Source organism: Chrysochloris asiatica, unplaced genomic scaffold (genome assembly GCF_000296735.1).
Source record: "Chrysochloris asiatica unplaced genomic scaffold, ChrAsi1.0 scaffold00061, whole genome shotgun sequence".
NCBI lineage: Eukaryota > Metazoa > Chordata > Mammalia > Afrosoricida > Chrysochloridae > Chrysochloris > Chrysochloris asiatica.
Window position 1 is genome coordinate 13130072 of NW_006408579.1, and position 12461 is coordinate 13142532.

Sequence of the window (12461 nt, forward strand, 5' to 3'; positions counted from 1 at the left end):
TGTTGTCCATAGCTTGTCATGATCCACACAATCAAAAACCTTTGCATAATCAATAAAACATAGTAAACATCTTTTTGGTATGCTCTGCTTTCAGCCTTCTGTCATCATCAATGATATTCTTCATTCCATGTCCTCTTTGACTCTGACTTGAACATTTGGCAGTTCATTGTCAATGTATCATTGCAGTCATTTTTGAATTACCTTTAGTAAAATTTTACTTGCATGCAATATCAATGATACTATCTGATGATTTACGCATTCCATTGAGTCACCTCTCTTTGGAATGGGCACAAATAAGAATTTCTTTCAATCAGTTGTCCAGGTAGCTGTCTTCCAAATTTCTTGGCATAGATGAGTGAGTGTTTCCAGTGCTTCAGCAGTTTGTTTAAAGATTTCAATTTTTATTCCATCAATTATCAGAACTTTGTTGTTTGGCAATGCCTTGAGTGCACCTTGGACTTCTTCCTTCAATACCAATGACTCTTGATCATATGCTACCTCTTGAAATGATTGAACATCGACCATTTCTTTGTGGTACAGTTACTATGTATGCCTTTCATCTTCTTTTGATGCTTTCTGCATTATTAATATTTTGCACATAGAATCCTTCAATATTGCAAGTGGAGGCTTAAATTTTTATTTTTATTTTTTCAGTTCCCTCTGCTTCAGAAATGCTGAACATGTTCTTCCCTTTTGGTTTTCGAAATCCAGATCTTTGCACATTTCATTATTATATTTGCCTTTGTCATCTCGCACTGACCTTTGAAAATTTCTATTCAGCTGTTTTACCTATTCATTTCTTGCGTATATTTTAGCATATCTATGTTGGAGAGTTAGTTTTAGAGTATGTTCTGACATCCCTTTTGGTTTTTTTTTTGTTTTTTTTTTTCTTCTTTGTCTCCGTTTTCTTCCTATATGACGTTGTTGATTCATTCTACAACTCTTGTGGTTTGGGGCCATTAGTGTCTATATTCACTTGGAATATGTTCAAGATTATTTTGGCTTTTGCGGACTTGTTTTAATTTTCTTCAGCTTCAGCCTCAACTTGCATATGAGTAATTGATGGTGTGTTCTACAGTCTGTCCCTGGCCTTATTTTGCTGATGATATGGAGCTTTTCCACTGTCTCTTTCCATAGATGCAGTCAATTTGATTTCTGTGTATCCAGTCTGGTGAGGTCCATGTGTATAGTCATCTTTCATTCGGTTTAAAAAAGAGGTCGTTAATTGTGCTAGAAAAGAAAAAGAATCTGTGAGTACTTGAAATTGGCTAGTCGGACTGAAATCCTGAATTTTAAGTTTTATTTAATGTTTATTGCTTTAGATCTAAATATAAGTAGCCATATTACCTACTAGTTATACTGCATTTGATTATTATAGCTCTAAAGTATAAAACCCATGAAGGTAGGTTTTTTTTTTTCTTTTCCCTATTGTGTTCATTGCTTAATTAATATTGCCTAACAGGTAGATAGAGCTCTGGTAGCATAGTGGTCATGAATTGGGTTGCAACCTCAAGGTCAGCAAATCAAAACTACTAGCTGTTCTGCAGGAGAAAGATGAGGCTTTCTGCTCCTGTGAAGATTGGCAGCTTCAGAAACCCTGTGCAGGGTCACTATGAGTCGGAACCAACTCCGTGGTACTTGACAACAACAACAACAATAGATAAAGAAACCAGCTGGTTCAGTGGTTAAGTAATTAGCTTCTAAGTGAAAGGTTGGTAGTTCAAATCTACCAGCTGCTTTGCAGGAAAAAGATGTAGCAGTCTGCTTCCATAAAGATTTATAGCCTTGAAAACCCTGTGGGGCACTGTTACTATGTCCTGTAGTGTCCCTGACGTTGAAATTGACTTGACAGCATGGCTTTGGGGTTTAGATATTTAGTAGATATTCATTGGATAAATGAATGAATAAAATGACTATGAAATAGATAAATGCTTGGGTCATACTAAAATAAAAATCATAAATAAATATTATTTCAGGTAGAGTCAGTTTGTTTCTTGTTGGTTTGCAGGTTCTGGGAAATGGCTTTAACATTCACTGGTCTTAAGCTGCAGGGATATCTAGGCCGATTTGGCAAAACGTCTTCTACTGATATTGAAGGCTACATGGAGCTCCCAGATGGGAAAGTGAGTACAGTTGCTATTCTACAATTTTACAATCTAAAACGATGTTGATGTATGTGTGTGTGTGTGTGTGTGTGTGTGTATGTATGTGTGTGTGTGTATGTATGTGTGTGTGTATATATATATTATATATGGAGCTCTGGTAGCGTAGTGGTTACAAATCGGGCTGTGAACCTTAAGGTCAGCGGTTCGAAACTACCAGCCGCTCTGCGGGAGAAAGATGAGGCTTTCTACTCCCTTAAAGATTTACACCCTCGGAAACCCTGTACAGGGTCGCTATGGGTCGAAACCGATTCGACGGCACTTAACAACAACAAATACATATTTTTCATGATTATATTTATTATTTTACTGCTACATTAGAAATGAAAATAAACTGTGAAAATTGGAAAAAGCATGCAACTTCATGAAGGTTATGGAGAAAGTGGCTTTTCCTATAGGGAGGTCAAGGAGTACACTCACAAAGATCTTCAATGAATGTGGAATTAAACACACCAATGGGAAGTTTTGAAACAAAAGTAACAGAGCATTGATTACCTCTGCCCTCTTAGCCAGAGAATATGAATGAGAAGACATTAGAAGATGCCTAAAATCTCTACAAACACATAGGTTTTCCAAAATCAAGCCTATAAAATCAAGATACACAAGCAATATTGAAATTTGCTCTTGGGAGGAGATTGCCATTTTATTATGTTTGAACAAATTCTTTCTCATACTGGATAGTTTCCTTCAAGGGGAGAGTATTTTTTTCTTCAGTATTAGTTTTCTTCAGTTTTGACTTGTCAAACTTTTCCACTTCAGATAAATCTGGCTTATCACTCATTTTGCCTGAAGGCTTGAAGATCCATTAAAGGCCAACCCTTGGACTGACTCTGGGCTGCGTTAGCATTCCCACGCAGAACCCTGCAATTATCAAGATATATTTTTAAAAAGTCAATAGAGTTTATGTAGATGTAGGGTAGAAAGAAACCATTTTATATGGGCAACTTACAAAAGATTGTTCATGTTAGAAATAAATATTACATCCTGACAGAGCACATTGGAATAAGATATTTACACTGGGGAGAGTGGAAAATTATGTTGTGTGATATAGTGAGGCTTGTTGCATGAGGAGTTGAATGATCAATCATAGCCATTGAAAGTTTGAAGATTAGAGTTGCAAATGAAAACAGTAATAGATAAATGTGGCCACAAAATACCAGGTAGATTAGAGAAAGGGAAGCCTGTGGTCAGGAAGATGAGCTAGGAAGGAAGCTGTTAGTGTCATCTAAGAAGAGAGGATGAGAGACTAGATTTCTCTCAGGACAAATAAAAAAGGGAAACTAATCATGAGTGACATTTCAGAAAGGCTTTGGTGGCTTTAGTCATTGGACAGATGACACAAATCTCAGTATAGACCACAAATGTGCTGAGATTTAATAAAACATACTTTCTTTTAGGCAGAGCCAGGAGTTAGAAGAGACTTGAGTTTATGAGTAAAGTCATTGTCTATTCTAGGGAAATGGGAATGCAGAAACTTAGATCAGACAAGCAGGAAAGAGAATTGAGTTTCTCAAAAATGCAGTCCATGAAACACTAGTCTGCACAGAAACTCTGTGAAAAAAGGCTTTCCTGGTCAAATTTGTTTAAATCTAGAAATTCCTTTTGGTAGTCTTCAATGAATACTTGTGAATTAGTTCCCAGGGGTCCTAGAGAAAAGAAACTTGTTTTACTTTGCTTATCTTAGCATCTGCCTTCTGAGGCTGTATGAGTCAATGGGTCAGGCTCGGGTTTTGAGCCATAGTATCTAGGTTGAAATCCTGACTCCTCTGGGTGACTTTGGGCAAGTAATTTAACTGTCTGTGTTTCAATGTTCTCATCTATAAAATGATAATAATAGTTGGGGTTGTCTTTGATCCATATGGTCGCTTTGTGTGAATGAGAAAAAGGTGTCCTTCTGGGGAAATAAAGTACCCAACCTATATATCACACATATGTGATACACAATTACATATGAATGTCTGATAACTGTACCTAGGTCATATGGTGTTCAGGATTAAATAAATTAAAATATGTAAAGTACTCAAGCAGTGCTTGATTCTCAGTACATGTTATTTACTATGTAACACCTGTTAACCTCTTAAGAAGGAGTGTCCAATACTTTGAGAAATGCTGCATTAAATGGGTTAACTTGTGGTAGTAGTTTGTCTTTGCAACTACATATTGTTATGCTATAATTTGGAGTCCTGGTGTGATGCTGTGGGTTAATGCACTGGACTGCAAAGTTGGTTTGGACTGCAAGGTTGGCAGTTCAAGTTCACCAGCCACTCCTTGGAAACCGTGTACAGGGTCACTATGAGTCAGAACCGACTCGATGGTATTTAGCAGCAGCAACAATGCTATAATTTGCTCAGTTTATCAATGGACTTACAATTTACCAAAACATCTTATGAAACTTGTTATTAATACACTTAAAAAATAGTATCTAAACTATCAAGAACTCTATGTATGTAACTTATGTTCTGGTCATTTCTGTGAATGAAGAGGTATATACAAATCTATTATATAGCTGAAAAATTATTAGCAATGTATAGCTTAATCACAATTATGTAAACATATGTTTAATGCTACAAGGTAATGTTTCAAAATGTGACTTTTAGTAGTTTCTCAGGTAGTGAGTTTACATGTCTATAGGTCCTTATTTTTCCATGTTCAATTCGTTTACTTTAAAAATCAAGAAAAATAAGTTATAAAAATGTTTCTTACCTGCTATTTAAGGCATACAGATGCACAGTTTCTGTTGTCATGTTTATTCCCCTCCCGCCCCCCCCACCAGGTGCTCTCAGGGTCAGAGTGGGGCAACATGTTGCTGTGGGAGGCAGGCCTCATCAAAGTGGAGCTCTGTCGTGCTGAGAAGAAGTCTTGCCACCATGGTCCCATTAACCAGATAATGCTGGATGAGGGTGAAGTTATCACTGTTGGGTCAGATGGATGTATTAGGGTAAGATTTCCTGACTTATAGACAGTAGTATCCATGTCTAAGGTTTGGAGATCATCCAAGTGGTTTTATAAAAATTTTATGCCTCACAAAAATCATTATATGAAGGGGATCAGTGGTCATTTACTCCCAGAACTGACTCATTTTAAGTAAAGTATCTCTGGTGATGAAGATTTCACAATGAACCTAATGAAACTTTCTGAGGGAGCTTCTTGTTGTTCTGATTCTTTTGTTGAAATAAGCACTTCAGAAAACGAAAGCCCACGTTAATATAATATATGCAGTGGACACACATGTCTTTCCAAATTATCCTGTATGAATTGATCATTTTCTAGGGATAAAATGGCCAAACATCTGTTAATTATTTCCATTGAGGTTATCAATTAGAAATACGCTCAGAGGTGAGCTGATAAGGATTGGTATGGATGGTGACCTCTCATTGGTCTTCACACTAGTGGACTCACCTGTGGATCCTGGCCTAAGCATCCACATCTTCCTGGTTGCTGTTCTAGTATATTTTTTTTCTTCCAGTCACCCTGCAACACACCTTCCTTGTATGTGTACCTTGATGTTTTGTTGGCAAACTGTAATAATGTGATTTGATGATGGTTTCATTGGTACAGTTCCTACTCAGATCTGTCATAAGAAAGCAGTAATATTCACTTAATATTCATCAAGAAGTATTATTAAAAGTAAGACTGCATTTTGTTAGTAATCTGGTCACTATGTTGATAGCTTTTGAATGTACTATGAACTCACTATGGCTCATATACACCTGTTGTTTTGTTAAGTGCTGTCAAGTCGGTTCTGATTCACAGAAACCTTGTTTAAGGTTTCCAAGAAGCTGCTGGTGGGTTTGAACCACCAATCTTATGGCCAGAAGTCCAGTGCTTATCCTACAGTGCCGCAGAAGGACCCTGAACAGTGCCCTGTTGTTACTATTAAGTGCTGTCGAGTTGGTTCTGACCGATAGAAACCCTATATAGGGTTTTTGAGGTGTAGCTGGTGAGCTTGAACCACCTTGCAGTTCAAATGGCTTTGCAGTCTAGCGCATTAATGCACAGAGCCACACCAAGACTCCAAACAGTGCCTTAGTGACTTCTAATTAGAGATGTCCACTGTAGGCTGTTTGAGCACAGAGGAAGAACAGTTCAGAGAGAGACTTTGGAGGTAGATAGCACGATTCAATATTTTGTCCATAGAATCCTTTAATATGGTAACTTGAGGCTTGAATTTTTTTCTTTAGTTCTTTCTACTTGAGAAATGCTGAATGTGTTCTTCCCTTTAGTTTTTTAACTCCAGGTCTTTGCACATTTTATTACAATATTTGACCTGTGTTCTGGAGGTGCCCTTTGAATAGTTCCATTTAGTTTGTTTACTTCATTGTTTCTTCCTGCCGTTTTAGTTTCTCTACACTCAAGGGTTTCTTCTGACATCCACTATGGTTGTCTTCCTAGTCTGTCTTAGTCTGGAAGCCCCCCTGAAACCTGTCCACCATGGGTGACCCTTCTGGTATTTAAAATACTGCTGGCTTCAAGCATCACAGCAACACAAAAGTCACTACAGTACGGCACACTAACTGATGAGTGGTGGTTTAGATTAGTAGTCAAGTGCAAACCATTTGTGCCACCCAGTGATTTTTATCTGAAACACACCATACTCACTACCATTGAGTAGGTTCCGATTCATAACAACCCTATACAGGGCTTTGAAATTGTAAATCTTTATGGGTGTAGACAGCCTCATCTTTCTCCTGTGGAGCAGCTGATGGGTTTAAACTGCAAATCTTGGGGTTATCAGTGGTATTAAGGAAGGAAAACATTTTCTAAAGAAGACATCTATATCTGTTGACTCTGCTTATAATGTAGTGTTTGAGTCTTAAAGCAAGCAGGTACATCTATTTCCTCTTTCTAGGTGCCTACTGGAGTCCTGGTGTGGTGCAGCAGGTAAATGTGCTGGACTGCAAAGTTGGTTTGAGCCTTAAGGTTGGCAGTTCAAGCTCACTAGCCTCTCCTGGGAAACGCTAAACAGGGTCGCTATGGGTTGGAACACACACACACACACACACACCACACCACACCACACCACACCACACACACACACCCATGACCTTGTTAAGCAACAGAACCGATTACTCCTTACAGCTACTTTATATTACGGAAAGATTGACAGAAACCTCGAAATCCAGTTTACTTTTAGTCAAATGACAGTCTAAGGCAGGGCTGTACTTTGTCACTAATCTTCATAACTAGAAAGGAAGTGATAATTTATTTTCCCCAGTTCAGAACAAAAGTCCAGGTGTAGAGTTTGGGCTGGTGTTCTAATTACAACTGCTCATTTTTAGTTTAGATGAAGCAAGAAGAAATTAATTTAGGAAAAATTGTGGGTTTGTTTCCTGGCTTAGACAATATTATCTTTTCTAATATACTCTTCATTAACTTTACTAAATTTTTTTCATTAAGTCATTTTTTATTAACTTTGCAAGATATGGGATTTTGAGACAATAGACACAGCTGATGCTATCGATGACGCTGGACTGATCGAACTTGAGCCTATGAATGAGCTTCAAGTAGGCAAGAATGTCAGACTCTTCTCTATGGTCAAAATGGATGAACCTGGACATAACTTTTGGTTGGCTCAGGTAAGCTGCCTTCTTCTTTCTTGGCCCGTCGAAGTTACCTGGGTATAAAATTAAAATAGGAGAATTCATTTTCAGTGATAGTCCTTTTTACGGTTAAGAACTGCTCTTGGTTTTTGGCATATAATTGACTTGTATTTTAAACAAAGAAAACCAAGTAGGAGCATCTTTATTAACTTAACCTGACAATAAACATATCAAGATTGTTTTGCTTATTGGGTAGCTGTGTTCCCAGATATATGTTGTTGTTGGTGGTGGTTAAGTGCCATCAACTTGGGTTCAACTCCTAGTGACCCTGTACAGGGTTTCCGAGGAGCAGATGGTAGCTGGTGGGTTTGAACTGTGGACCTTGCAGTTAGCAGTGCAGTGCTTACTCTATAGTGCCATACCAGGACTCCTTTCAAGATAACATTAGAAATTGTTTTTAGAATGTTTATTTGTAAATTTTGCTATTATTGTTTGTCCTTACTAAAATTATGAGTAGAACAAAATTCATTTAGTAAAAATGCCAGTTTTATAAAGTTCAAAATGATAAAGCAAAATATTATTAGGTATTTAATTTTTTAGGATACCTGTGGAGCCATATGGAAGCTTGACCTTAGTTTTTCAAATATTGTAAGTGAATTTTTTCTGTTTTCTCTGACTCTTCATAGTAAAAACCTTTGTTACTCTCTTCTTTAAAAACTGATTTCTCCATATTTGATTGTTGTTCCCATCAAAAATTTGCTCGACACACAATACTCCTTAGAATTCTTTCTTTAAACTTTGATTTTAGACTTTTTTTTTTTTTAAAAAAAGGACCTATCTCAGAGCAAAATGTACCAGAAAATGTCAATGACAATGCCTAACATTATTTAGTATGTGCCATTCTACTGCATAGCATTTTATAGTGTATGCCATTTTTATTTACTGTGCCTCATATAATTCTTGCAGCTAGCCTGTTTAATTGGCAGGGCAGCTGCCATCATCTCATTTTAGAGTTGAAGACATGGAAATGGATTCTGAGATAACTTTGTGTGAATTACACAGCCATCAAGTGTAAAAGCCAGGATTACCATGAGATTCTCCTAATTCCAGAATCCAGGGCTCTTCCTAAACTATTTTTATTCAAGTAAAACCACACATATGATACAGGGTTCTATTTGCATTTCTTTAAAACTTGACCTTGGTTCTATATCATCTTCTTGCTGAGATCTATAACAGGTTCTTTGTGTCTTTAATTACTAGACCCAGGATCCAGAATGCCTCTTCTCCTTCCACTCTGGACCTATTGAAGGCGTCGCTGTCTCCCCTCTGACTTACCTCATGGCCACTACTTCCTTGGACTGTAAGTAAGCCCTCTCTGACCTTTTTTGTTATGTTTTCTATGTATCATTACTATTTTAAATGTGTTTGATTAAAAGCCAGCATCTTGATGCAAGTGAGGTGAGCTGTTGCAGAGTGGAGGGGACAAATTGCAGCAGTAGCCATGTTAATTATGGGATGGTAAAATAAGGATGCAGTTAAAAGCTACTAAAGATAATGCTATTTGTTTGTGCTATTCCTTTTTTGCCTTTCTCCTTCCTTCCTTCTTGACTTCTGGCAAATCTGTTTGGACTGTGCCTGGTAAGATGAGTCCACCAATCATCACATGTGGTCTGCTTTGCTATTCATTTTCATAAATTAATTACCCTGATTGAGGGTGTACATGAAGATTTTTGACTAAAGAAAAGCTGTTAGATTATCAGTTGACTTAATTGCTTATGAAATCTCTTATCACAATGCTAAAATGTAAAGTATATAATATGTTACTTTTCAAACTGTTTCTGTAGGCTTGGTTCGAATCTATGATTTTGCCAGCAAAACTCCTTTGACTCAGATAAAATTCAAACAAGGAGGTACTGCCCTCACCTGGGTCCCCCAACTGGTAAGCTACTTGTTCTAATGAATTTTGACCAGTATTTGTTGGTTAATGTGGTATATCAGTTCTGTTTCTTAGGAACATATTTTCTGATTCTAAGTTTTAAAGACAGAAAAAAAAAAAAAAAAAAATCAAGCTAGTTTATTTCACCCAGAATGTGATAGAATCATAGTGATTGATGTGGACTTGGCCCTGGTTTTTATGAAAAGTCTATTTTTATGCTGCTGGCAGTTTATTAATAGTCTCATGCTGCAAAATAATTTTAGATAACATAATTTAGTGTTTCTATCAATCTGACTCTAATTAAACTGGTCCTATTAATAGTTTCAGAGTGCCTAAAATATTATAATGTGCCAGACTTTATTCTAGATTCTGGGAATACAACAAATGTAGCAAAAATAACAAAAGTGCTTTCCATCATTAACCAGGCACTCTAGTGGGAGGCAGGGGCAAAGACGGCAATAAACAAAATAACTAAGTAAAATCTGTGGGTTACGTAATGATGGGGAGCCTTTTTTATCACAAATCTGGCACCTGGGCTTGAGTGACATGGTGACTGTTGACAGGAGGGGGCCACCCTCCTGTTGTTTCTCCATGAGGCTTGGGCTTCATCACAGCTTAGTGACTTCAAGGTTGCCAAAATTCGTCCATGGCTCCAAGATCTACTGTTCCAACAAGTATCGTGAAAGTTACATGAACTTTTATGACCTAGCATCAGAAGTTACTTAGTGTCATTTTGACAATATTCTTGGACCAGTTACAAGCCCCACTCACATTCAAGGAAAGGGGGGCTTCAATCTTAGCTTTTCATGGGAGACATATCAAAGAATTTGCAGCCATTAAAAAAAAATGCCTTGGGGAGTTGTTTTATCTTTATGGTTTAGGAGTTAAATCAAAGAGAAAATATTCCAGACCCAAATAGATATGAAGATGGCTGAGATGGAATCAAGAACAGAAGAAGAAGACATACCAGGGAACACAGTCAGCACAGTGAGGAGACACTAGCCTCATTCTTTGTTTTTTAAAAAAGACTTATCTGAAGTTTTTTAAAAAAGACTTATCTGAAGTCTTTAAGATGCAATCCAGCGAACTAAAACATTTATTCAGATGGCTGTATGATATCCATAGAGAGTTTCCTTTTTCAGCCAGACATTTGAGTAATGAGTTATAATCATATGGAGCTTATGCTAAAATTGTAACACCTTCTCTATACTCCTCTGCCTTTCTGAAAGACTCCACATCATCTTTACAACTTGGTTCAGGTCAAACATCACTTCTTCTACACAGCTCTATTTGACTCTATGCTTAAGCAGAGAAAGGTAAACCTTCTTCTGTGATTGTTTTTGCCCCCGCAGGACTGTGTACATACCTCTTCTAATAGCACTTTTCACAGAGTATTAAGATTATGTTCTTTATTGTCTTTCTTTCCTGTTATATATTGTTTGTTCTTCACGGTGGCAGTTGTGCCTAATTCTTGTTTGAACCTTCAGTGGCTTAACAGGCAATGGTACATTTTAGACACTCAACAGATGTTGAATGAAGATTCTTTCTAATGGATGTTTCTAAATATATTTTTATATGTTTTGCAAATATATCCATGAATATAGTAGAGCATACAAGGGACAAAGTTAAGAAAAGTTCTTAGCCATAACCAGTTACTTTGAGGGAATGAGTTTCTGGGCCTATGAGCTCAAGACCATAGTCTTAAGGGACCTCAAAGTCAACAGACACACAGTCCACAAAGAAAATGTTCTGCATCCTAATTTTGTAAGTAGCGATTGGAATATTAAGAACTTGTGAGTGGGTGCCTAAAGTGTAACGATTGGTCTCTTCCCTTATGGAACAAAGAAAAGTGAAAAAAGTCAAAGATGCCTGGAAACAATTAGTCCAAAGGACTAGTGAACAATACTAACCCCCACCTTCATGACCCTAAGACCAGAAGAACTAGATGGAACCCAGCTACCACCATTGACTAATCTGAAAGGTATCGCAATAGAAGGTCCTATAGAATGGGAGAAAATTGTGGAATGAAACTCAAAATCATAAAAATGAAACAAAACAGATTAACTGGTCAAATAGAGAGTGGTGGAGTCCCCCAAGCTGTGGCCCATACTCACTCTTCAGGCCTGGACCTAAACCCATCCCTGTGGCTTAACTTTCAGTCAGGCCTATGGTGAGGGTGGTGTGCTGTGGAGTCAGTTCTGACTCATGGCAACACTGTACAGAGTTTCTGAGGCTGTAATTGTTTATAGGAGCAGAAAGCTTCATCTTTCTTCCATGGACCAACTGTTAGATTCAAACTTTTGGCCTTGCAGTTAACAGCCTAGCTCATAAATCCATTATGTTCGTTACCAAGGCGCCTTAGCCAGATCTATAAAGTAAACAGTAATACTAGAAAAGTACAACTCCTTAGAAAAATCAACCACATGAAATGCAAAGGGCAGCATTTGCCCAGAGATAAAACTCAGAAGGCAGGAGAATCCAGATAGGAAAGAAGGATGAATGGAAAAGGGAAACACTTGGAAGAAATGGGAAGAATGTTGTCATATTTTGGGGACTGCAATCAGTGTCACAAAACAAATTGTGTAGTGTTGAGTAACTATAGAATTGAAGGCTAATTTGCTTTAACTTTCACTCAAATCACAATTAAGTTTTTTTAAAAAAATTCTAGAGTGCAGTTTTCCTATTCCCAAGATTTCTATAACTGCCTGAATTCAAAGATGGCTACTTAGCTAAAGCAAATAGAAGAATTGAAGAGGTCCAAGAGCTGAACAGAGAATTTCAAAGATCAGCTCGAGAAGATAAAACCAGGTACTATAATAAAAT

The 12461-nt window shown here is 37.3% G+C and overlaps 2 protein-coding genes across 2 annotated transcripts in view; one reads left to right on the plus strand and one right to left on the minus strand.

The window, feature by feature from the left end:
- The window catches only part of WDR52 (WD repeat domain 52), a 158110-nt gene that overhangs the window by 24852 nt on the left and 120797 nt on the right, over positions 1–12461 (plus strand). Inside the window, exons 7-12 of the mRNA XM_006864205.1 lie at positions 2009–2123; positions 4936–5100; positions 7583–7738; positions 8303–8350; positions 8963–9062; positions 9547–9641. Coding sequence (XP_006864267.1) covers positions 2009–2123; positions 4936–5100; positions 7583–7738; positions 8303–8350; positions 8963–9062; positions 9547–9641 — 679 coding nt within the window. The remainder of the gene's footprint in view (positions 1–2008; positions 2124–4935; positions 5101–7582; positions 7739–8302; positions 8351–8962; positions 9063–9546; positions 9642–12461) is intronic.
- LOC102823842 (thymosin beta-15A-like) lies at positions 2809–2943 on the minus strand. Its single transcript, XM_006864179.1, has one exon. It carries the CDS (start codon positions 2941–2943, stop codon positions 2809–2811), a length of 135 nt encoding a protein of 44 aa, XP_006864241.1.

Bases quoted from the DNA above. Each gene is read 5' to 3' on its own strand.
- LOC102823842 (XM_006864179.1), bottom strand. From the start codon at position 2,943: ATGAGTGATAAGCCAGATTTATCTGAAGTGGAAAAGTTTGACAAGTCA.